The sequence below is a fragment of the Arvicanthis niloticus genome, chromosome 26, assembly GCF_011762505.2.
Source record: "Arvicanthis niloticus isolate mArvNil1 chromosome 26, mArvNil1.pat.X, whole genome shotgun sequence".
Lineage (NCBI taxonomy): Eukaryota > Metazoa > Chordata > Mammalia > Rodentia > Muridae > Arvicanthis > Arvicanthis niloticus.
The window spans coordinates 32,955,209-32,981,578 of NC_133434.1; the positions used below are offsets into that span (position 1 = coordinate 32,955,209).

General features: G+C 45.7%; 1 protein-coding gene across 9 annotated transcripts; it reads right to left on the reverse strand.

Annotated features, from left to right (window-relative positions):
• Positions 1-8,448: 8,448 nt before the first annotated feature.
• On the reverse strand, positions 8,449-25,590 carry Ubl7 (ubiquitin like 7). Of its 9 annotated transcripts, none has more exons than XM_076925569.1 (12): positions 25,422-25,460; positions 24,620-24,729; positions 23,584-23,796; positions 22,040-22,159; positions 18,294-18,376; positions 17,422-17,506; positions 16,993-17,050; positions 15,936-16,069; positions 15,670-15,719; positions 15,290-15,457; positions 14,659-14,781; positions 8,449-8,703 (listed from the first exon to the last, which is right to left on the reverse strand). In XM_076925569.1, exons 3-12 carry the CDS (start codon positions 23,765-23,767, stop codon positions 8,566-8,568), a joined length of 1,143 nt encoding a protein of 380 aa, XP_076781684.1. In that variant the 5' UTR covers positions 23,768-23,796; positions 24,620-24,729; positions 25,422-25,460; the 3' UTR covers positions 8,449-8,565. The 9 variants fall into 9 exon arrangements, with proteins under 9 accessions (XP_076781684.1, XP_076781685.1, XP_076781688.1 ...); XM_076925570.1 differs by lacking the exon at positions 25,422-25,460 and adding an exon at positions 25,314-25,388; XM_076925573.1 differs by lacking the exon at positions 25,422-25,460 and adding an exon at positions 25,161-25,371.
• Positions 25,591-26,370: the final 780 nt, after the last annotated feature.

Here is a 26,370-nt window from a genome sequence, read left to right on the forward strand (position 1 = left end):
CTCCTTCCCAGACCTGCACTGGATCTTGTGGCCCTAGAGCTGGTACACTGACCAGGCCAAAGTAACTTCTAAGAATGATACTTGCTTTCTAGCCCAGTGATTCATTTTCTGGGCAGTTATGCCCTCCAGTGTCCTCATTTCTATAAATGATTGAGGCAAGTTAAGAAATCACCCATCCCTGCCTTTAAGAACCAAGAATTCAAGTGCATCTGAAATGAAAACATTACCCATGTGCACAGTAACTCATAAAACGCAACCCACTTCCGCCTACATCATTCCTGCTGGACCTACATTCTTTTCCTCTGAGTAAGGAAGCCTAACTCTGTCTTAGGGAAGAAACTGAGGCATCCAGGACAACAGGGGTCTGTCTGAGATCAATCGGAAATTAGTGAATGGAGCCAGAAAGCCAAGTTTTCTGACTCTAATAACAATTGCCAATAGTGTGATTACTATTACATGTTGCATACATTTCACTGCCTCATTTTAACACAGACTTCGTGATTCTAGGAGCTGGGTGCTATATAGTTCATATCTCTCTGTAAGCAGGTGAATTCGGCATAGAAAGGTGATACAATATACCTAAGCTTGCACAGGTGGACAGAGACAGAGCTGCAACTTTAACTCAGGTGATCTCTCTAGGGCCAACACCTTAGCTTCCATCAGTGTAGTTCCAGGCAGTGCCTTTGCATGCTGCCTCTGGTACTTGGCTGCAGTCTGGGTCTAAACAATCCTCAGAAGGACCCAGACAGGGCTAGGTGACCACGTGCTGAGCAGAAGGGCAGGCCAGGGGCCAGACTCAGCCTCCTAAGCAATAGGGAACAGATGGAAACTAGGGGTAGAAGCCAAAGCATTTTTTCAAGGCTGCATGCTAGAGTGAGAAGTGGTACTGAAGGCTGTCTTTTCTCTGAGACAGACCCTGGGACAAAGGGCGAGGCCAGATGGCAGCCTGCTCCTTGGTCCTATAGAAGAAAAAAGCAACAGAAGGGAACAGGTATCAGCACTGGCTTGGGGGTTCCTGACTCAAGTAACACAGGAAAATCAAAACATTTAGGTGGTGGCAGGCTTGCCTGCCTCATTAGAATCCAAAGCTGGATCTTGAGCCTGAACCAAGCCATACCCCACACTCATGACCAGTGATGGAGAAGGACCAGAAGAAGCAGCAACAGATGTAGATGCTGACAAGTCTGCAGGGGAGACACACCTCTGCTTCCCCTCACATGACTCCCGAAGTAGAGGAGTGGGAGACAAGACTACTGGAAAGGATGCAGGCCTGCACCCTGTGGGCAGAGAAGATGCAGCCAAATCCAACATGTGTCCTTGAGAAATCAAAGGATCTGGACACGTACAGATCGGAGCTTCATGACCTAGAACCAGCGGAGGTCCTGGGGTCCACCACAGTATTCCAACAGAGCCTCTTACCCTCTAGGAGTAAACTCAGTCTGCTTCTCCATTCCCAAGCCTCCCTCCTCGGTCTTGATTCCATGGCATGACCTTGAAGGCATGACCTACCCCAACAAGAGGCCCATGGATTCAGTGAGGAGATACAACATATACACATGCTGACCATCATACCGATGTCCACAGATACAATAGTCTAAGAATCTAAACACTCAGGATTATCGGTAGTTCCAGTCCTTTGAGTGCCTTCCTCATGTAGGATTCCATGCCTGCCACTAAGTCTCCACCCAGGCCTGCCTCTAACAACAGGAACTGTTTACTCATCGTCATGACCCCCAGTTGTCAGAGGCACGCAGACCAGGCAGGTCATGGGTAGAATGCTGTTTACAGGGCAGCTGCTACTCAGCTCCAGACCATGGGGCCGCAGAAAAGTTAGCAGATAGACTGGCTTTTCAAGTGAAGTTGAAACTTAAGTCTTTGCTCAAACCCTCTGGCTTAAAGAGATCATCAAATAAAAGCGTCACCAAGTGATCCAGAAAAAGTTAACAGAGATGTTAGGATGTCTTAGGAGCTAGGGAGATCGCTTGATGCTTAAGAGCACTGGCTGCTCTTTCAGAGTACTGCTCTTTCCAGTACCCACATGGTAGCTTACAAGTGACAAGAACTTCAGTTCCAGGGGCTGATGGCACTGCATGCATATGGTACACAGACATGTGAACAGGCAAAACACCCATATACACAGATAGATAAATAAATAAACGTAAAGTTTTAAGAAACAAAACAGTTTTTAGGCCACATCTGGACCATTCTGCACATCATGCCTGTCCATCTCACAAGCACGGCACAATAGCTTTAGTCATCATTGTTTATGGCCACATGCCTAGGTGTGTCTGGGTGCAGAGCGAGTGCAGAGGCCTTTAGCCTCTCCAGATCCAGGACCATATCTCACTGCTACACACATATCTAAACCCTCACCATCTTGTTCTCAAGTTCCTGCTTTCTCTCCCTAAGCCAGATCAGAGTCTACCAGCTACCAGCTCTAAAAGGCTTCAAAATCAACATACACTACTTAGCCCCTCTGGTCTGCACTGCCCAGGGCCAGCCTATACCTGTATCTGTCATCATACACACATTTTTTATTTGATCTTTACCCTAAATTGTTAAAAACTCAATGAGATCACAATGTGAAAATCCACAGAGGAATATTTAGTGAGGACAGGCAGAGAAGAGCTAGACTTTTTCCACCTTCCGTTAAGGCAGTCAGCTTAAGTATGACTGGGTGAGACAGCTCAGCATCCTTAGGTGGCACTGGGCTTGTGGTGGGAGCGCCACCTGGTGTCTACTGTAGAGCAGACAAGTCTTAGTGACAAGACAGAAATCCCCAAATCTTTCCAGAGAAAGCTCCTCCCTCCAGCCCATTCCCAGGCCACAGACCCATCTCTGAGCTTCCTTTCTTGGTCTCCAGGCTCTGGAACAGATACAATCACATGAAGTCACATGGGACCCATCAGTTCTAACAAAATCTCCTGACTAAATGGATCTGGAAGGTTCCTATCTCAGCTTGGCAGCTAAGTTATTTGGCAATGCCCTGTCCCATGCCAACTCTGATTCCTTTCTTTCTTTCTTTCTTTCTTTCTTTCTTTCTTTCTTTCTTTCTTTCTTTCCTTCCTTCCTTCCTTCCTTTTCCTCCTTCCTTCTCCTCCCTTTTCTCCTTCTCTTTTTACTTATCTTTCTCCTCCTTCTTCCTTCTTTTCCTTATCGTCTTCCACTTCTTCCTCCCCTTCTTCCTCTTCCTCCTCTTCTTTTTCTTCTTGACAGGGTCTTACTCTCTTGTAGTCCAGGTTGGTCTCAAACTTACAGCAGTCCTCCTGCTTCAGCCTCTCGAGTGTCGGGATGGCAGCTGTAAGCCACCATGGTTTCTTTGTTTACAAAATGAAAAAGAGGAGCTAACGCAGGTGTTTACCTAACCCAGCTCCTTTCTGGACTGGAATAAAGTATTCTCATTCCACCTTCTGCATTTCCTTCTTGCTTGGACACTGGGTTACATATACTTTTACTATGTTTTACATAGAATAGGGTTCCAGGACCCTACCATCTCTTATGATCCTTGGGCTTGCTAGAACCCTATCAATAAGAAGATCACATGTATGTAGACCAGTGCTCCTCCAAACCACTCACCTTTTCTCATGAATATAAGAACTCACAAATCGCACTTCTTGGGACTAAATGCAATACTCAAAAGGCATGCATGCAGTCCAACTAGGGAGCCTCTTACCACAGCCCTTGTGGCCTCAGACAGCCTCTAAGAGCATGCCTCTGATGACAGTGTACTCCATCATGGAGGACCCCAGCCCATCTTCTTGAGCTCTGCACAAAGGTTTCTTTCTCTGGAAGACTGCCAAATAGTGGTCCGAAATTTACACTCGAAACCTACACAGTCCTGTCTATTCACTCTTTCTAGAATATAGCCCCTTCACAAATTTTGGTCACATTCTTTGAATTTTTTTAAAGTGTGTGTGTGTGTGTGTGTGTGTGTGTGTGTGTGTGTGTGTGTGTGTACAGATGCCCTCAGAGGCCAAAGTGTCAGATTCCCCAGAGCTACAGTTACAGGCAGTTGTGAATTGAATACTCAATAAGTAACCACTGAGCCATCTCTTCAACCCCAAATTTGTGGGGTTTTGGTGTTTTTAGATGTCCTCTTTTTTGAAGCCAGGACACATTGTGTTTGTTTTGTTTGTTTGTTTGTTTGTTTACTTATTTATTTAATGAATGTGAGTGCACTGTCACTGTCTTCAGACACATCAGAAGAGGGCATCGGATCCCATTACAGATGGCTGTGAGCCACCATGTGGTTGCTGGGAATTGAACTCAGGTCCTCTGAAAAGCAGTGCTCCGAACCACTGAGCCATCTCTCTAGCCTCTTCACAACTGGATTTTTGGTCCTCAATGAAAGGCTTATTCTAGTCCTCTACCTTAAGGCTCCCTTTGTGCTACCTTAGGTGGTAAGATTCCAAATCCTTGAATAGTCCCCAGTCCAGCTCTGGAGTGCCTTGTGTCTCTGATGCACACACTGTCACTATCTACAAGCATAGAATAAAATGTCAAACAGGATACAACTGAGGTTCCCAGAATACAAGCCATGTATGGAAGTGATCTAACTTTTGATTGGTCTGACTTAGAAGTGTGTTCCCTCTCACGCCTAAACTGCTACTCTCAGGGTGAAGGTTTAATACACTTCAGCCCAGGTAGCTTCCAGATTGTGGGATGGGGACAAAGCCTAGGTGACGGTAAGTATGGGATTATGTTGGATACACTTTCTCACCCAAGCCCTAGAGAGGCTGGTTTCCCAACGCACATTCACATCTCCTAATGGGTAGCACTCGTGGGCACAGGATAATAAAAAACCTGCTTGTCAAGGTTGTTATGAGGATGCACGGAGATGGCACCGTGGGTCCCGACTCAATCCCAGCACGGAATGCCCGACAAATGAGCATTACCTCATGGTGCTGCTGGGACCTCGCTTTCCTGAGGCAGAAGCCTGGGTCGTTGTGAAAAGACATTTCTGGCCTGGAGAAGGCTGAATTCTGTTACCAGCAACTGCAGAATAAATATATGGGACCAAGACATGGCCAAGCCCACAGGAACGAGTGTAACTAAGCTGACATGAATATGGCCCAGAGCCAGAGAAGGCTGAAACGTGGGAGTCAGGGGAGGCAAACAGAGAGGCATGTCAATAAATTCCCCCAACATCCTCACCGAACAGTCGCTGCCAAGGCCTGTGGCAGAGGAAACAAGAAGCCACCTCAGGGTAGGGCTCTAAGAGCTTGGTCTGGGGCCCAGGCCAGATGGGGCTGAGGCGAGGAGCAGAACCCAGGCCCATGTGCCCAGCAAGCTGTGCCAGCCCAGTCCATGTCAGCCCAGCCAAATTCGAGTTATATCAGGAGAAAGATCTGCTCAGAAAGCTCACCCATCTCTGCATATTTGCATATTCTATTTTGGGGTCTCTCTTCCTTTTTTTCCCCTTAGCTTCCTAGAAAAGTTCTCGTCATCAATTCCAACTTCACCTCTGTTGAACTGCAAATGCTCACTCGACCCCGCCTCCTCTCCTTCACTAGGATCACTGACCTCCTGGCCTCCACTGCCCACTCCTTATTCAGGGCCAGTTCTTGAGACCCAGCTCCAGTGTAACATCTCCCCAAGGTCACCAAGGTAAGGTAGGCATTCTGTGACCAGGCTGACACCACTGACCATGCCCTGTCCACTTCCTTCCACCCCACTTTGGTGACCCCTTCTCCTTCCCAGAAGTAGGTCTCCTTCCCACATCTCCCAGTCACCATTTCCCATAAAGCCCAACTCCCTTATAGCTATCTATTTTCTTCCACGTTTTCTTGGAGAGATGATTTCCTCATATGATGCCAACACAACCTTGAACTTTAAATTTCCTGATTTCTATCTCAGCCCAAGCACCGATGCCTGGCTGTCTTGGAACCTCACACTCACAATGTCCAAACTGGTCTTGTATTATTCCAAATGTAACCCCGGTTCCTTATCCTTGGCAGCATCAACATCTACCTACTCACATCCTGCTTCTCTCCCCTTTTCCCCACCCCCAGATCTGGTCTGCCCTTCACACCTCACATCCCTCCTCTCCTCTGAGCTCCCCTGCTGCAGCTTTAGTTGCAGGTCCTAGTGTCCCATCTGGAGATAACGAACCTTCTCACTGGTTACCCATCCTCAGTCTCACTTCCCACAAATCCAGCCTCCACACAGCTGTCGGATTATCTCACATACAAATCTGGTACCCCGCCCCCACCCCGCCCCACTGTCCTGCATAGACACTCCACAAGGCAGGACTCCAGGCAGATTGCTGAGGCACAACAGGCTTGGCACCCAGAAGCCCAGAGAGTTCTGAGTCTTTGTTGCCAGGGCAAATACTCCTCTGAACATCAACTCAAGACTGGAAATGTGGAAACTTAAATTTTTTTTTTTTTTTTTTTGCAGAGTAGGTAAAGAACGATAGGTTGCTGGGGCATCTTTGAAAGAGTGTGTTCTTCTGAGACCCCTCAGGAGAAAGAGCTCCTTAGCCTTAGCCTGCTGACCCTCACCACCTACCCCTCCCATCTCAGAGGCCACAGGTACAGAAAAACCAACTGCGCCAGAGTCAGTTTCTAGTTGTCCACTTCCTAACCATGAAATCGTAGACAGGGTTTCTCCTCAGAACCTTGTTGTTTCCATCTGTTAACATGGATGTCATGGCAGTGCTGGTAGTACACTCTCCCGAAGACCAAAGTCTGTTTTAATCATGGCAACTATCCCCCAAGCTCTCCTTTACTGCTAGGCCAGACCTCTGCCAATCAAAGCGGCCCACTACCTCAACCTTTCCACTCTTCTCCCTTGTCTGTCACCAATCTGTTCACCAACCAGAAGCCAGAATGACCTAAGATGCAAAGCTACTTCCCCAGTTAAAATCCTGACTTCCTGTGGTCCCTGACTTCCTTTCCACACTATCAGGTACACATTGGCATCCCCTCTCCATGGCTAGCCACACAGCACATACATTTCCTTCTTTAACCCTCCAACCTAGCTCCAATACCACTTTCTCCAGGCAGCTTCTCTTAGCACAGGTACTCCATGAGTTGTCCACTCAGCCTTGGCCTTACCTGGCCCAGCTTTCATCAGGGTTTAGTGGGCAAGGTCTGCCTGTCTTACCAATAGCATAGCTCTTTAGGAGCAAGGAGGCCACCATGTTTACACGACACAGAGGCTCACTGTTTGTTGAAAGAGTGAAAAGCACAATGGCTAGGAAGGAGCCCTCAGCCCATGGAAAGCCCCGGGCTCAGTGGGGACACTTATCAGGCCCAACATGGACTGTTTAAATATGACCACAGGAAGCAAAGCCAATGTGCCAAGCTCATGGAGGAAAGACCTGACAAACAAGGGAAACTGTTCAGCTCAATTCTGGGAAGCTGTGTAACAGGTACCAAGAGTTGTTCCAGAAAGAGCCAAGACACCCAAATGTTCGGCAGCAGAAGGGGATGAATGCTCTCCTAAGCCTCAAGCAGAGCACCAGAGAGGAGGCAAGCTTTAGAGAGTGCACAGGACGGGCAGCATCAGCACCATCCGACCACCACTGGCCCTTGGCCTTTGTTTCTACCGTAACACTTCTCAGCATCAACTCAGGATCATGAAGTAAATGCAGAAACTGTAACAATGTTGTAGAGAAGGTAGAATGGGCTGCTGAGGGTCTGTCTGGAATAATGTCTGCTTCTCAGTAGCTCCCTTTAAGATTATTACTAACATAAAGGTCATACAGACCAAGATGCGCTGGGGACCAAGACCAGGAGGATGGGTCAACGGGACATAGAGAACCACCAAGTAATAAAACTACAGGTGGAGAAATAGCGCAGACCAGTTCCATGTGGCTCCTTGAAGGGAAAAGAATTTTCTGTCCCAAGAGGAGACAAGCAAGGGCCACATGGCCATCACTGGAGATGGTGTGAATGGAATGTCTGCCAAAACCAAAGCTGGGACAGACTTCTGAGCTCCTTGCCTACCACATCAGCTCCAACTGAGTCCAAGAACTACTGAAGGGATAGACTTTTTTCCCTAACAGACTTGAAGCACATGAAACTCACTTTGTCAATTTGGACTTATCTATGACACTGCAGGAAATACCTCAGAACCAGGGCATAGACAGATAAGCAGCAGCCGGGTTCTCCTTCAGTATTAAAGTTCAGCTCTGTTTGTACTGCTGGTGCTAGTATTATTTTTAACTGCTCTTGTCTTTATGCCTTTAGGACACAGGAAAGGGACACATTTCCTGGCACAGTTTGATTCCTGAATTACAGAGCATACATCAAAGGATGTTTAGTGAGACACAGTCAGTGTAGGGACATGGAATCATTTGACAAATATTCTCTCCTGCCACATCCAGAATTCACTGGGTCACTCCCTAGACTTTCTTCAGAAGTCAGAGTCTCTTCTGGCCTTCTCTGTAACTCAGCAACTACCCTTGAATCAATAGGAAGGCCAAGCACTGGACACAGCAGACAACGGGAGCATCAGATATATTGGGGCAGGGTTGGGTGGGGTATCTAGAAGCAATTTCACAAGTGCCTCCTGCAGGAACAGCCTCTGCAATTTGTTAGGTGTTCAGGTACAAGAAGTTCATGGGGCTCCTCCAGCAAAGATGAGTTCCAGGGCTGCTTGGATGTCACCTCCAGTGGCCTGAAGGGCCCGGAGGCTCAGCTCGTCATCCTGGATGCCCATGTCACGCAGCTGCTGCAGTTGAGGCTGCCACTGGCTCTGTGGAAAAACAGGGCAGGCAGAGGTATTAGCAAGGCTCCTGATGAACAGTCACAGACTTAAAGGTTGTGTTTTCAGGATAGAAAGGAAAAAGAGGAGACGCAGAGCAAAGCTACTGATGTTTGGGGCCATGGCATAGGGGCTTCCCAAAGACTGAAGATAAACTTCAATGTAAAGAGAACAAATCAAGTTTTTGTTGTTGTTGTTTTTATGTATATGAGTATATGATCACTGTCTTCAGACATACCAGAAGAGGGCATCAGATCCCATTACAGATGGTTGTGAGCCACCATGTAGCTGCTGGGAATTGAACTTAAGACCCCTGGAAGAATAGCCAGTGCTCTTAACTATTGAGCCATCTCTCTCTAGCCCATGAGGTTTTATAGTAAATTATTCGATGTCTAAATTCCAGAAAACTTGTTAACACACACACACACACACACACACACACACGTACGTACGTGCGCACAAAAGGAATACATTTTGAAATTAGCTTTGAGATAAGTGTGATGGTTCTTTCCCAGGGAGGTCAAGACCGGGCATTTCTAATTCAAGCCCAGTGCGTCTTTTTGAAAGAAGAGAGAGTAACTGCAGGCATCGGGGAAACTCTAAAGAGGCCATTGGGAGGAAGCTGTCTTAAGAGAGGAATAAGGTAGAACGTAGGTACTATGAAAGCAGAGATGTGGAACACTGGAATGGAAAGGTTTAAGCAAGGAAGAGGTAGGTGTTGAGACAGAAGAAACAAGGAGGGGTAGCTACCCTAACATAGGAAAAGTCACATGGAAACCTCTTAAGGAATCTTTCATGGTTGGGAAAAGCAGCTCCTAGAAGCTATAGATTATTAAACAAAACAGCAGTGCCAAGGATGGGATGCTAAGGAGTTACTGGTCACGGGAATTCCAGCGCTCCCCAAAACAACACAGGTTCTTTCCATTCCTCTTGGTTACCTACCAGAACTAGACAATAAAACCTTATCACTGAGGACAACACATTTTGGTAGCATGATACAGAGAAATAACCCTGGAACTGAGCTGGAAGATTCCCCCTGCTGGATTGATAGTTTTCATAATTCCAAAAGCTTCTCTTAGGCTACTGAAGGAGAAAGGGTCTTACTCATCTGTGAACCCTATAAATTATGAGACCTCTTACCAGGTAAGAAGCCCCACTCACAACAATGGCACAGCTGTTACAGCTGTAAACAACTGTTCTGTGATTGGCTCTGAGGCCTGCTCTACAGGAGGACTCTATGTCTAATATGACAAATCTGACCAAAAGCCCTACGGAAAAGGGGACTGAATGATGTTGTCTAGAAAAACAGGTACTGCACTGAACTGCCTTCTAAATATTTGTTTATACACACAGACGCATGTTCTTCTCAGCTTCAATTAGAGAAGCTTCTCTTTCCAGTGACTGGTGGTGAGTGAAGACTCATGACTATATATGGTGCTTTAGTGTTCAGTCCTAAAACAAGACACTCACTCTATTCCTTCTAAAGTTCAGAGAACATTTCGGAAGAGGAAGTGGAAGTGAAAGCTCTGGAAGAAGAACTACAAAATGCCACTCTCTGGGCAAGACACAACCACTGCAATAATGAATTCACAGTGGCAGTGGATGCATGTACGCACTGCCTGAGTCTTCCCAGAATGGCCCATGGGGACTAGTAAGATGGCTCGGTGGGTAAAAGTGTCTGTCTTGTGAATCACATGATGAGTCTGGAATCCACATAATGGTGCATGATACCCACACACAATAACAAGTTAAATGATGTTAAAACAAAAACAACACATCTGGTCTGCTGATAGGCAGGCATAGGTGGAGGGGGCTGGGGGCATCCCTCCTGCTGAACAATTTACGACTGTTAGAGTCAAGGAGAGGAAGAGTCATTGCCTTCCGTTTCGGGCCCACTGGTGACTCCCCCACTGGTGACCCCACCAGGCTCCAGTGATAGCTCCAATCTAATGCTTATATAGAAAGCCTAGTCAAACTAAAGGGACACAAAACAAACCCAAGAGTCATCAGTCTGGGAAAGAGACCAGCGGTGTTAAGAAGGATTTGATAAGGACGAGGGGATGTTAAGAGGGTGAGAGGAGGGTAATCGAAATCAATTACATATAAACCATGTACGAAACTGTCAAAGAGCAAAACCAATAAAATAATTAAATAATAAGTTAAAGTTGTGTTTTAGTTTTGGTTTTACTCTTTCTTTTGTTTCTGAATGTTGGCTAGAGGATCTCATGCAGCCTAGTCTGGCCTTAAACTTACTATTATATAGTCGGAGATGGTCTCGAATTCCCAACTCCACCTTCTGAGTGCCAAGATTATAGATACACGCCATCACACCTAGCTTAAGTTTTGTTTACCATGAGATGTAGTGGAAAGTGATCTTTCTATGTTAGTACACTGTGTAAGTCAGGGTTTCGCCACTGTAATAAAATACCATGATCAAAAGTAACTTGGGAAGGAAAAGGTTTATTTTACCTTATAGCTTTTAAGTTCTAGTGGGCACTATGCAAAGAGAGCTACAGTAGGCAAGTGAGCCTCCTAGAGTGACAACGATGTGCACTCTGGGAAGGCATGGCCCCAGAGACTTCTCCCAGGATTCCTTGCTACTGATGTGCCTTCTCATGTTTGTCACTGCCATGCCCCTCATTCATCTGGCTTGGTGTGAGTGTACCCTGGGTGACCCTCACTGCTCATAGCCTGGTGTGATTACTTCCTGGGTGACAGTCTACTCTGTTGGACAAGTCTCCTGCAAATCAGCATGAAAGCCAAAGTTCTTGAGATAATGCTGTTTAGATGAATTAATGATTTTATGGAATTCCTGATTTTAGTAGTTTTAGGAAGTTAGCTTGATGTAAATAATTTTGGGATGTCAGGATAGTTGATAGAAAGTTTAAAGTTAGAATCAAGACTAGAATGTGCCCCTTCCTCATAGACTGGCAGGAGCTGCATGAGTTAGAAAAAGGAGCAACGTGAGCACTCATGCATCGCAAGCACGCAGTTGCAGCAGCAAGAAAGCCGGGCCTGGACACTGGGCCTGTGTTCCTGGGCCTTGTGATCTAGGGCTGTGGTGACAGGTTTCGGTGTGCAGCATGAAGTAGAAAGATTATGAATAAAGAATAAACAATTCTGAGTCTAAGGACAGAGAACAGATGATCAGCCAGTCTCGCTGATCAAGACTTCAAAAATAAGACATGAGATAGATGTCCTGTTCCTTAGTAACTACAGATTGTTGTCAATCAAGCACCAGGAGAAACCTGCTACTACAGACTTGGCCTGCCTAAACTTTGTTAGTCTATGACAAAAGAATTAATGCTTTAGGGTTACAATAAACTTGTGCAAAGAAAGACGAGTTGGAGAGATGGCTCAGTGGTTAGGAGCACAGACTGCTCTTCCAGAGGTCCTGAGTTCAATTCCCAGCAACCACATGGTGGCTCACAACCATCTGTAATGGGATCTAATGCACTCTTCTGGTGTGCCTGAAGACAGCTACGGTGTACTCACATACATAAAGTAAATAAATATTAAAAAAAAAAAAAAAAAAAAAAAAGATGAAAATTATTTAGTTAGATAAAAGATTCAAAAAAGGAATACATAACCAATAACCCTGTCAGAACTTTTTCTTGTGTCATGATTTTAATCTGCTTTTGAAGAATATGTTTTCGTAGTGATTATTTTTAGAGAATGTGTAACTTGTGACTATGAGGTAATTTTCTTCCATAGAAAAATTCTGTCTTAAGGGGTATAAAAAGGGCTAACAGAAAAAATGCTGGCATATACCTTTGCTTCAATCAGTGTGTGTGTGTGTGTGTGTGTGTGTGTGTGTGTGCATGATTTTCCCCTTTCCTTTTCTCTGATTGATGGCTGCCATAGGCAGCAGTCCCCGTCAGTTGCTATCACAACTGTCCCCCATCAGCTGCTTTCATCACTGATCCCAATTGCTGCCACCACACCTCATTGCCTGACTCAGTTTACCCTGTGGTGTTCAAAGCTGGCCTCTGACAAAGTTCATCACTGAAGAGAACCAGGGCAAGAACTCAAGCAAGGCAGGAGCCTGGAGGCGGGAGCTGATGCAGAGGCCATGGAGGAGTGCTGCTTACTGGTTTGTTCTTATGACTTGCTCGGCCTGCTTTCTTAGAGAACCTAGGACCACCAGCCCAGGCGTAAAACAGCCGACATGGGCTAGGTTCTCCCACTTCAATCACTAAGAAAATGCCATACAGACTTGCCCACAGCCTCATCGTATGGGAGGAATTTCTCAGCTGAGACTCCCTCCTTTCAGATGACTACCTTGTGTCAACTTGACATAAACATAAAAATGCCTAATTTTTAAAAAAGAGTTGTGATACATATATCACAGGTTAGCCCCCAACTCATAATATTCCTACGTCAACCTGGTAAGTGCTGAGATCACAGAGTACCACTATTCCCTACTATAAAAAAACCTTTAAGCAAGCATATAATACAATATTCTAGCTCTTGGTTGACTGTTTACAATCTTCTGCCATTAAAACAATGCTGCTGTCTCTTTTGGTGCCATACACTGTCATTCTCTATGTACACACACACTTCTGGAACAGTTTCCGAGAAGCGAGACTCCTAGGAGTCCTGCACGTGTAAGAGCCTGCTCTGAGAACCGTCTATTCATAGCCTTTCCTGCTTTCCTAGGAAGTGGTGGGCTTACATCTCTCTTCTTCAGGAAGACATGCCACTTGTCTGACAGGGTTACAACTGTTAGCCTTAAGACTCCGCTTAGGCTTTGTGCTGATTTTTTTTTTTTTTTTTTTTTTTTTGCCCCTTCATAGAGAGAAAATGTACAGCTATGGAAGACTTTATATGTGAGGAAAAGGCAGACAGGGAGGCAGGGGTGAGGGAGGCAGGGGTGAGGCTACAGAAGGCAGAGACATGGACACGGTCATCTCAACTTTGCTTCACAGCAGGCAGAACCAGTGAAGGCTTAGAGCCTTGGAGCCTAGTGACCAGGCATCTGTCTGGAGATGAACCCAGGCTGCCCACCTCAGCAATGAGTACCACACACAGTACTGAAAACCACAAAGGTTTGTGCACCACCCCCCATGAAGGTGTTGTTGTTTTTAACATTTTTTATGAAGGCTTTTACTGCTTCATAGCTGTGGGACAATTCAGAATGACGTGTCCCCTGCAGAGTCACTGTAAATAGACCATCAGGCATAAAGCAAACAGCTCATACTTGAAGATATGACATACAACGCCAAGACTCTGACTCTCCATGTAGCTGACCCCTTTCTCCCTAAAGCTTCTCAAGAACTCCTAATAACTACCAGATCAAGTCCAACCTCCTTGGACTGGCATTCAAGGCCCCTTCCACCTAGGCTTCTGCCTGCTTTCTCTGCTCCCATCTCAGGATGCCCTTCGCCATGACACTGCGGCGTTCTAACCACAGAGTTTTGAGTGTATCACATACACCCTACCTATATACATCTGGTCCATCAGGCAGTTGTCTCTTCCCCATCACGAAACCCTTCCACTGCCTGGCTTCCCAAACTGACCTCTACAAATCAGCTTAAACCTCTCTCAGTTCTGCTTGGCTTAGGCTCTTGCCCTAAGCAGCTAAGCTTCTAACCAAGCTGCTTCCCAAATGTGTGCCCACATCGTGGCCCTCCATGGCAGGGGCAAAGGACTGCTCACTGAGGTCTAGCAGCTCAGCCCAGCGCTGTGTGTGTGCTCACTGCTCAGCCAATGCTCACTGAATGAACGATTAACTAAAACTTCCTTATGATCACACGCGTCAGGCTACAGTTACTCAGGCAAGAACGGGAAGCCATGAGAACAATTTGCCCTCTCTGGGAAGGCTCCCCTGTCAAACTGCCGTAAGTTTGCCCTTGTTGTTCCTGGAGGGAAGGAAAGCCTCCAGTGTGCAGAAAAAGGCTCAACGTGCCAAACTCAGCATGAAAACCTGGAGGTGGGGAGACTCACCTGAAGGCTGGGCTGCCCAGAGGCCTGCAGGGCATGCTGGAGGGCTTGGCTAAAAAGATCATTGGTGATGGGTGTCCCTGACTGGACACCAGAGGACATTGGCGAGGTGCCTGAAGAATGGCCCTAGAGTCAACAAGACAGTCAGTGTTACCCCAGAGTCGTCTCGGCCTCACAGCAGATGGTCACGTGGCCCCTAACTCCTGCTTTCCAACAGGGCCGTTAGATAACTACACTGCACGATGGAGTACCTAAATGTAATTTATGTGGGCAGAAGAGGTCCCATTCTCTTTTACTCCAGAGAAAAGGACCCTGAGACTGCAGACACAATCCAGGACCCCAGTACTGAGAGAGGTAGCTTTGGAGATGGAGCAAGAACCTCACTCTAGTGATATCTAGTCCCTGTTGGAGGGAAGAAGAAATACTCAGGCCTGTGCTGAGAGTGGACTTCTGAGCCCTAAAGGCAAGTAAGTAAAAAGGGGAGTCACCTGAACCACAGGTGAGAAATTCTTTCCAGGGTCCCACAGTTCAGTGCAAAGAGATCTACCAACCGGGTGCTAGGTAATCATATCTACTACAGGGGAGTTCCACTTTTGGCAGCCTGGCTTCAGTGTTCCCAACCCTCTCTCCATACCTGGGTGCCAGGAGTTGGTGTATGAGAACTGCTCTCTGGAGTACTGGCCAGGGCCAGAGCCGTGGCCAGCTCGCTCTGGGTGATGGGTCGGGGGCCTGCAGCTCCACTGTATCCCAGGGAGGCAGGGCGGGAGCTGGGTGTGCTGCTAGAGGGCGTGGACCGAGTGCTCTGGAACAAAGAGGTTTCCAGAATTAGATGCTACAAAAGAACCACATCCCACACCCCGGTGCCCAGGAACATTTCCTAAGGCCCCACCTTTCTAAAGAAACACTATGACATGGCCTTGGCCCCCAAAGGTCCAGCCTTGGGGACAGAGGTACTAAGGAGAAGCTAGCTCCCAGGACCATCTCCCCCAAGGGGCAGACTGCCATGCCACTCACTGGGTGAAAGTCGTCCTCGTCATCTGAGAGCCCGTCAAACAGGAAACCACCTGGAGGAGAGTGAACAGATTCCAGGAGGAAGAACAGAAAAGCACCGGCGCAGCTCCAGATCTCAGCTCTCGTTATGCTCCAAATTCATATTTCATTTCTCCCCTCGGAAAATTACAGGACAGATGCACTTCCTGACTCATGCCCTATGCCAACACTATACATAGCTGCTGAGTAAAGCCAATCCCTGAGCCACGACCAGTTCCTGAGGGCCTCACCTGGCATATCTCGGTAAGAGCTGGAGGGCATGCTTCGGGAAGAGGAGTCAGCTCCTGGCATTGGGGTGCTGCCTGCTACAGAGTGCAGGACCAGGATGATGGCATTGACTAGGGCTGGGTGAGCAGGCACCAATCTAGAAGAGGGGTCAAAAAGAAAGACTAAGGAAAAGGTGCCCTTGTCCGTGACAGTGTGGGTGGCCATTTAAGTACAGCTCCCCAGCCCTGCCTTATGCCCTTAGTTTTCAGCGTGCGTTCATTCTGTTTTCCTTTGGGTTTGGCTTTGAGACAGGGCCTTGCTGTACACCTCTGGCTGTACACCTCTGGCTGTATACCTCTGGCTGGCTCTTACCCCAGAGAACTTGCTCTCTAGGCCAAGCTAGCCTCAGATTTACTGTGATTGCCTCTGCCACCTGAGTTCTGGGTTACAAGGGTATGCCCCACATTTAGGCCACTCTTCGGCGTCTTTGGCCAGGAAGTTCTGTCATCTTGATGATCTGCCCTTAGAAGAGTTAGAAAGGTCTTTAAGATCCATACAGACAAAAAAGCAAAACTACAGGGAAGACATGATGGAGTACGGGAACATACAGTCTGGTAGGCTCAAGAGTCAGAACTGGGTCCAGACACCACCTCTTAAACAACAGGCAGCCTCTGAAGACTTCTTTCTCTTCCTAAAGCAGAGTTAACTCTTCACTTGTAAAATAAGGGGACAGAGCCACTGCTGTCCTTCCAGCTCTAACATTTTTATGCCCTACATACCTATGTCTACTTCCCCGAGCTGAAAATTCCTGACATTTACTAAATGAAATCAACCTGGCACACAAAACGCTCGCTCACTCTCTCCACACTGCTTCATCGTGACACACTTCACGTGTTCCCACCCCTGGGCTTTTCTATTCCTTAAGCAGCCCTTACTGCTTCTTACATCTTGACACATTGAGAAAGCAGACCTGGTGGTGACAGAATGAACTGGCCTCCAAAAAAGATCCCAGGCCAACAACCAAGTTTCTAGCCTGACCACATGAGAAGTGGTACTCCATAAAACGATGGCTATACTTACGTATCTAGCATGTTGGGATCAGCAAAGACAGAGAAGAGGTCCTTATCCTGGAGAACCCCTGGAAGAGACCAAGATTTCTCTTAGACAGTGGAACTTTGGCAAGATCCAGGAAGAAGCAGCGGCATTAAATCTCAAAGCAAGCAACTCAACTGGATCCCAAACCAGCCCTCCTGAGGAGAGGAGAAAAGAGTCATGGGTATCTTGTTCCAGTGCGAATGTCGCCTCCTCCCCACGTCTTCCTGCATTTAGACCACACAGAGTCACCACAGAGGAAGACTGAGAGCCCTTAGGGGGAAGTTTATGGAACTTATTACGCTCCCTCATCCCTCAACAGCAGTGCCTCTTCAAAGCATGGCCGCAGCTCTTTTTTGCTCCTGGCTTCTCCTTTTCCAAAACTTCACATTTCTTCAAAACTTTTCCTATACTTACCTAGAGCAATGGGGTCACTGCTGAGGCCGGGGGTGGCCACAATGATCTGATCCAGAGACTCCTTATTGCCGAGCATCTTAAAGACCTGCAGGAGAACAAGGATGGCTCGGCACACCAGCTACCATACACTCATCACACGCTTCTCCACTTCCTCCATTGGAGCACGTCTATGAGAGGGCTCTGTGCAGACCACCACAGTGGAGCAGTCTCTGTGGGTCACTCCCACCATCTCTATTTGTAATACTTCTAAAACAAATGCCCAAGAATAATTTCTGCAGCTTCTGCAAGCCCCTTCCAATCTCCATACAATGACTGCTTCACACTTGTATAAGTTAGGAAGTAAAGTCACAGCTAGTTCTCCATTTTTCCACTGGGGAAATTCGTGCTTAAGAGGTGATAGGCAGCCGGGCAGTGGTGGCACACGCCTTTAATCCCAGCACTTGGGAGGCAGAGACAGGCGGATTTCTGAGTTCGAGGCCAGCCTGGTCTACAGAGTGAGTTCCAGGACAGCCAGGGCTACACAGAGAAACCCTGTCTCGAAAAACCAAAAAAAAAAAAAGAGGTGATAGGCAGTTCACCAAAAACTCAAAGATCTAGTCCCATTAGAAAAGATGTACAGATTCTGTAACTGCAACCATAGTCGGTCCATCAGGCCAGTCTGAGGAGAGGTTGTAGAATTATCATCACAGGGAATCTACAACCAATGCCTGACTGATAGGCTCTCTGGGGGAAAGACAGGAGTCTACTGAGGCCCACAGACATGGCAAAAACTCCCAGAGGAACTTTTAGTTGCCATAGCAACATGCTGTCAGTTCCTATGCTAAACAACAACCAGTGTTCACATCACTCCTGCAGTCTTAGCTCAAACTCACCGCCTCTCTATAGGAGGAGCTGCTGTGCAGGGCAGTGTGCAGGACCCGGAACTCTCTCAGGGCAGCCACTTTGTCCACAGGTTCTAGAGGACAAGACACTTAGTTATTCTATAGCCCAGGCTCCGTCATTACCACAAATGTGGACAAAATCATTTCAGCATTTGTCCAGGTACAGCGTGGTCTATAGAGTCCCTTCCCGAGTCACCCTCTAAGAATGTGAGCACCACCTCAAAAAAAAAAAAAAAAAAAAAAAAAAAAAAAAAAAAAAAGTGTCACAAATTGGAAATTTACACACTCAATGAATGTTCTTCAGTACATAAAACAAAGTTCCAATAGAGGGGGATCTTGTCACATGAAAGAAGCTTCTTCTGATCAACGACCCATTGCAGAAATTTTAAATTTCTTATCTTTAAAAAGAATGTATAATCAATTCAGTGGCTTCTTACGTAGAAACTTAAAGTAAGTGTATGCCAAGCCATCTTAACGATATAACACTATGCCGACACAATATGTTAAGAGAAAGAAATAGAACACAAAGTTGGATGTGCATTCTCTGGTAAAACTATGCAAAATATGTCAGTCTGCATGTGGCCCAAGGCTGGAAGGAGCAAGGTAAGGAGTGACACTTCCTTAGAGGGCAGGCCCACGGGTGACTCTCTTCTTTGTTACTTTCTTTTGAATTTCTATACTATTTTTAGACTCCTGTACTTTTTTTATCTTTTAATTATTATTTTACACGTATGAGTGTTCTACCTGCATGCCTGTGTGCCACAGGAGTGCTGACTACCAGATTTCCTAGAACTGGAGGAACAGTTAGCTGTGAGCTACGTGTGGGTGCTGGGAATTGAACCAGGGTGCTGTGGAAGAGCAGGTGTTACAGGCCTCTCCAGCTCCTGTAACATTATTTTGATTCATAACATGACAGACAGATTGGGCTAGGGGAAGCCTGTGTCTAACAACCTGGTAAGCCCTGTGTTTGAGCCTAAGCACCACTAACAGACAAACAAACAAATAACAAACCACAATGAAAAAGAATTCCAGTAAAGACTAAGGACGTGCCAGGCACTTGAAACCTCTGAATAATCTTTTACCATAGGCCAAATAGCAACTTCTCTTTGGATTTTTGGACACTGTATTCTACAGACAGAGGAGTCTAGCAGTGTTCCAAGCTGCACTTGGTTAACTGACTAAGCATCAATTTGAGTAAGGCTAGGACCCAAGTTAGGACTCCTAGGAGACCATCAAGAGGGGAAGTTAAGGCAGAGGAAATGGTTACTGGAAGAAGGTCTGCAAAGCCTATGTGAAAATACATAGAGAGGCATGAGAGAATCAGGGGGGAGATGCTTTGAAAGAACATCAAATTGCTTTCTGTGGCTGGAGACCAGGGTAATATCTTGGCTCAAATTGAAAACTAAAGTAAGATTCTTGGCTAAGAGTATGGCTCAGTGGTAGAATGCTTGATCTTAGCACTGCTAATAAATAAATAAACACACACATACATAAAGTTAAGCAGAGTACGGTAGCATATACTTCTAATCCTGGTTTCTGGAAGGAAAGGAAAGAGTACAAGTTCTAAGCTAGAAAAGCAAGGCCCTGGCTAATTTTATTTATTTACACACACACACACACACACACACACACACACCCTGCAGTGGAAACCCCCACAGTGAGCCAGGCAGAAGAGATGCTAGTAGATTCTCCTCCTACAGAATGCATCAACTCTAGTCTAGGGTGGGTGCTACTGTTTGCTTCATCCCTGTTGTTTAGGGTTTAGGACCGAATCTTACTATTTAAACCAGGCTGGCTTTCAGTGAGCAACCTCCTCCCTTGTCTGTTATTCTAGGACTACAGAAGTGTATCATCAAATCCACTTCCTTTTTGGAAGAGGAATACTACAGGAGAAAATATCTAAAGTACTATCTTTTAAAAACTTTCTTTTCGGAACTAAATTTACCTTCACTTCCCAATAAAAATTCCATTTGTTTCAAAAATAAACCTGCAGATGACACAGAAAGGAAAAGGCTCTAAATGTCCCAAGGCACAAGCTGCTAAGAGTATTGGGTGTCTCTGTAACACCCTCTGGGAAAGAAAGGCAGGCAGGCTAAAAGAAAACACAAACCCAGAATAATCTGGGTTTATATCTTAGTTCTAACATTCATTCTAATTAGGTGACCTTGGATAGACATCCTTCCAATCTTATTTTTATCTATAAAGTGCTAGAGTGTTATTTTTCTACCATGTCTTCATTATGTAACATAAGGAAGGGAAAAAATAAAACAAAACAAAACTAGCTTGCAGAATCCAGAACTGTTCATTTTCTTCAGTCAACGTCCTCTAGTTGAAGAGCAGAGAGACAGACCTGTCCTGAAAAAACTGGGTTCAATGCTCATCATGTAGAGAACGTATATCACAAGAACTGCGGAACAGCTCAATCAGAGGATATTAGAAAAGCCAGTGGATCTGGGCTTGGATGGATGGTTCTGTGGAAAATACAGTTTTGCTCTGGCATCAATTTTATTCTTAGGCTTTTAATAGCCTTCTTCAAGAAAAAAAGGCAAACCCGAGTGAGGTAAAAGCTCAAAGTGGAAGAAGAACAGTCATGCTCATCAGCCAGGGAAAGGGTGTGCGATCTCTTATGCATTTGGACAATGTTTGGGCTTTGTCTCTGTTCAGAAATGGCAAGAATCTTATTTTCCACTTGGTCCATGATGGTCTTAGAATGTCTTTGTCTGATCATGGTGAACCCTGTAACAGTGGGGATCCAAAGTCTGGCTGTGAGCATCATTCTAATCCTGGGATTCCAGGCTGCTTCCCTCTCTCACTTCCCATATGGATACAAAAAAATGTTTTTGTTCTGTTTAGAATTGAAAAGATAAGTTTCAAATTGATAACTACTCATTAACAGACAGACAAAATAAAAATATGTCAAGCCGGGGCAGTGGTGGCCCACGCCTTTAATCCCAGCACTTGGGAGGCAGAGGCAGGCGGATTTCTGAGTTCGAGGCCAGCCTGGTCTACAGAGTGAGTTCCAGGACAGCCAGGGCTACACAGAGAAACCCTGTCTTGAAAACCAAAAAAAAAAAAAAAAAAAAAGTCAAACTTTAAAAAAGTTTGTTAAAGTTTAACAAAGCTAACCTCTTTTACATAGCTTAGCTTTATACACGGAAACAATTTTAAAACACAAACACAAAATCTAAATTGTAAATTCCAAGCAGCAACTTCCATTAAGAAACGAAAAGGGCTTTAGGTTTTGTACAGTTTCAAGAGCTACTTGAATGCTAGTGGAGTATTTCTGGAAATATGTTATGAGCTCAGCAGGAGTCATTAGCTTACTGAACGAATCACTACCTGAGTGGATTTGTGGGAAGGTTTGCTTAACTAAGAACAAGCTGTAGCATTACAGAAACAAAGTAAGTTCCTGGCTTTTGTCTGATGAACAGAGCAACAATAATAAAGGGTGTAAAGTTTACTGGAAAATCAACTGTTAATCTGAAGAGGTTAAATAGAAAAAAATGTTAATAAGCTTATTAAGAAAAAAAAAAAAAAAAAAAGACATCTATTATTAGTGGTATTGACCATAACAATGTCACACCTTAACTTATCAGTGGGGGTCTAATCCAATAGAGACAAAGATAACACCTATCACCATCTCCGTAAATAACCCAGGACTTTATCTCAGGAAAGCTCCTCCCTTTGGAGATATTAGGAAGTTCTGCCCATCTAACTGAGGGCAAACCCTCCCTTACCAGGTTTCTGATCAGGCTCAGGCCAAGACTTTCGGAGAACATGGACTGTGGACCCAGGCTGAATACCATAGAAGTCAAGGGTCTGGTCATCTTTTAGCTTCCGACCACAGTAGATCAAATCTACAAAGAAAACAAACAAACAAACAAACACTCCCCACTTCTATTTTGTTTCTCAAAGCAATTTGCTTTCTATCCCCTGAGAATCTTATTTTAATTAGACAGCTCTCAGGAGATAGGGAAGCGCTCGGCGGGTAAAGAACACTTACTCATTAGGACCTAAGTTCAAGTCCCCAGCTCCTACATAAAAGGCAGGCATGGCTGCACATCCCTGTAATACCAGTGGCTAAAGGCAGAGAGCAAGCTGACACCAAGAACTTGCAGGTCATCCAGTCTAACCCAAACTGGAAGGAGTTTCAGGTTCAGTGCAAGATAGTGTCTCGAGGAAATAAAGTAGATGAGAGAGGGGAACACCTGATAGCCTGTTCTGGTCTCTTCATACGCATGCATGAGTGCACACTCCTGCACACTCCCATGCATGCACCACATACATACAAAAGACACTCTTTTAGGTGCAGCAGCACATATCTATAATCCCAGATATTTGAGAGGCTGAAGCAAATTTGAGGTCAGTCTGAGCAATTTATTAAGTTTTTTTTTTTTGATCTTGCTTTAAAATAAAATTGTCATATAAACAGGCTTTGGGTACAGCTCAGTGGCAGACTAGTTCCCTAGCATATACAAGATACAAGGCGCTGGATTCAATAGTCAGCACCTATATGTATTGGGGGGATTTTAAGAAATACATTTTGACCAAGTGTGCTGGCACATACCTTTTATTCCAGCATTCAAGAAGCAGAGATAAGTGGTGAGTTTGGGCCAGCCTAGTCTAAATACTAAGTTCCAGGCCAGCCATTGCTACAAAGTGAGAGCCTGTCTCAAAAAATAAACAAAATGCCAACATTTTAAACAACTTTATTAAGTACAAATGCTTATTTAAGAAATATAGCCACAGAACTCCTCTAGAGTTCATCATTGTAGAAAGTCCAAATAAATGGGAAAAAAATATAACAACAAAAAAGGAACGTACTGGTCCACCTGTGACAGGAATGCCTTCACCAGGGAGAACCCTTGGCTATAGTAAATTCCGTTCCTAGTCTAATCTGACTGTACTCTACTGAAGTCCTTCCTCCACGAGGAATACCTTGCCAACCTCATTTCCTATTTTGCTGCCTTCCCTTTAATGAGCCATCAAGGCAAACAAAAAATCCTTCTAATTATCCCTTAAGTCTTATGTGATAGAGGAGTCTCGTCTCGTCAGCAACTCTTTGTTAATTTTGTTCTCTCAGAGAAAGACCTCAATGACATCACAGTAAAGAGTCTTAAATAGTAACGTCGTTCAGTATAACACGAGACTAAAGTGGCAAGACAATAGTTTTGTCATGTGTTTGTGAGTGAGGCAACAAACCACAAGCCCTTAATTTATTCTTTTACCTACTCTCCCAGAGGTAAGAGCAGCAACCCAGCTCCAGTCAACAAAGACTCACCTATCAGCTCCGGGTCTGGAACAGACTCCTGGAGCTTGCCAGCAATAAGCTGCTTTAGAAATGAAATGCTATAGCCCCCTAGGGAATATTCTCCCAGTTCCGTCTCTGGCAACTGAAGAATAGATTTGGGAGCAAGTGGCTGGTCGGCCAGCTTCACGGCCAGATGCCAGTCTGAGAGAGACATCCTCTCTCTTTCGCGCTGTCTCTTTCTCCCTGTAAAACAATAAGGTATTAATGGTTAAAAGACAAACCACCACCCTACTCATCTCTCCCAGCAATGAGAATAAAGGAAAGATAATTTGAGTGCAATATCGCTATAGAAACATAGGTGTAACATTAAGAGGCTAGAACTAGAACCTAGTGTCCTCCCTTTATTCTTTCTCTGGTGGACAACAAGGGATTTCTCTATGCTTCAGTTTCTTCACCTTTAAAGTGGACATAAAAGACCCATCAGTTGGATAGGAATGTTGTGAGGTTCAAGCAAGATCACCAAACCCTTTCCCTTTTACACACTGATTTCTGGTTATCTTCAACTTTTGGTTTAGTTATTACACCGCTTTAAGGAGCCCTTGCCTCTCTTGCCAGCCCTTATCAGAGATCTATAGCGCCACCCAACGTCTTACTGTTAAAACACAAATCTAACAGATTTAACTGCTTAAAATGCCTTCATTGGTCCCAAAACGCCTCTATGAACAGACAGGTGTTAACTCCACAGCCTGATTACAAACCCATTCATTCTGACTCCTACCAGCTTTTTTGTTTTTGTTTTTGTTTTGTTTTGTTTGTTTGTTTTTGTTTTGTTTTTCAAGACAGGGTTTCTCTGTGTAGCCCTGGCTGTCCTGGAACTCACTCTGTAGACCAGGCTAGCCTCAAACTCAGAAATCCGCCTGCCTCTGCCTCCCAAGTGCTGGGATTAAAGGCGTGGGCCACCACCGCCCGGCTCCTACCAGCTTTCAACAGACCCAGCCCTGCCCCTTTATAACACAGGTAAGTACACTTCATAACAAAGTTGTCTTTTATATATAACTCTGCTCACCTCCTGTCTTTGCATATAAGTTCTCTTCCCTTTTTGGCCTTTTAGCAAACTCCTACCAAAGACCCACACAAACACATGGTTTCCATGCTCTCTTCTTGGTCATACATTCCCTGTTCCCTCAAGGCAAAAGAGCAATACACATCAATAGATTTAAGAACAAGTCAGCGAGCTTCATTACCACATGCGGGCCTAAAAAAAAATAGCTATCTTCTCTTTCCTGCTTTTTTTCCTTGTAAAACTTATTCACTTCTCAATTTCTCACCACTTCCCTCATACTTGTGACCCGCCCCTCCCCCGCTCCCATTCTTGAAAGCCTTGGAAGCCAAGACTAGAGCTTTTCTAATTCATTGTCCCCAAGCCTGACATACATGAATGCCCACAAAATAAATCTAAAAAAAAAAAAAAAAAAAAAAAAAAAATCAAAGGGTGCAAGACAAGTCCTTGTTATAGACACTGTGTCTTCCAAGGAGGTCTCCTGTAGTAGAGACAAGTCTAAGAAAAAGCTGCGAAGCGACCCTGCCTACTTCAAGGTACTATCCACCTTCAGGTCTAAAGCGAGGAAGGAGTTGGACTTTTTGTATACCGATCTCGATCCCCACAACTGTCTCCTGAAACTGGCATCATTGTCCTTATTTTACAGATCAGGAATCAAGACTCAGAAAGCTGAAGTCACTTGGCCCAAGGTCACAGATACCTAGTCGTGAGTAGGGACAATGTTGACAACCCCACCTTTCTCGTGGGACCAGTTAGCTACTCCGGACCCACGAGAGCCCCGCGCGCCCAGGGGGCCCAGCGCCCTCACCCGTCCCGCGGAAGGAACCCGGCCGCAGCGAGCCGCCGGTGTAAACACTCACTCTGGTCCTCTTGCCGGAAACCGGAAGCTCCGCGTTGCATTCTGGGGACTATAGTTTTCACTGAGGCTCCGCCCCTTGTGAATGGCCGTCCAGTAGCTAGTGGCAATGCTTCCGGTTCCTAGGAGGCGTGAGCAGTTTGAGATCCTAGGAGCGTTCTGTCAGACAAAATTGTACCACCTGAGGTAGGGAGACTCGGTGTGGGGTTTTCAAAAGCAGTCGGTAGCCCGATGATTCCCGCGCTCTCCTGGGATACTTTTGAAGCCTGTTGATTGTCCCGGGTTTGGATGGGCCCTAGGCCAGAGGGCGAACCTTCTTCCAGGGGCCCGGGTTCCTAAGACAGGCGCCCCGCAGCCCTTTAGATGAAGACGCAGTTGTCCTACGTAGTCAGCCTCCTTCCTGTGCTTCTTGCTCCTTTCTCCCAGGAAACCTACCTTGTGGCAGCGCACCAGGGCTCCAAAAGTGGAGTCCGTAAGGGGAGTGATTAAGTTGGGTTTCTGGCCCACCGTGAACATGCAACAATGGGGTTTATAACACAGTCATTCATAGAATCAGTTTTGGGGAGGGGAATTTCCACTGAACTTTCGTAGAGACACTGCCTGTTTTTGGATGACTGAGAAACTTCTGCACGATCAAATTGAATTGTGTTTACACGGAAGTTAGAATTAGCTAAACTCAAGAGAGTACTGATTGATCGCAGAAAATTAATTCTAAAACTAAGGAAAACAAAAAAAACAAAAACCTACTTTAAAACTGTGAAGTTGAGGGACCGGTGAGGTGAGATGGCTCAGCAGGTTAAGGCACTTGCATCCAAACCTGAGAACCTCAGTAGGATCCCCCGGGAACCAATGGTGGATTAAACTGACTCCCCCAAATTGACCACACAACCACACTGGCATG

Bases quoted from the DNA above. Each gene is read 5' to 3' on its own strand.
- Ubl7 (XM_076925567.1), bottom strand. From the start codon at position 25,513: ATGCAACGCGGAGCTTCCGGTTTCCGGCAAGAGGACCAGA. The intron at 17,507-18,293 runs GTGAGTTTGAGC...GTTCTCCTGCAG, and splicing joins GCTCCTCCTATAGAGAGGCG to GTCTTTAAGATGCTCGGCAA. The intron at 17,051-17,421 runs GTAAGTATAGGA...GGTCTCTTCCAG, and splicing joins CAGTGACCCCATTGCTCTAG to GGGTTCTCCAGGATAAGGAC.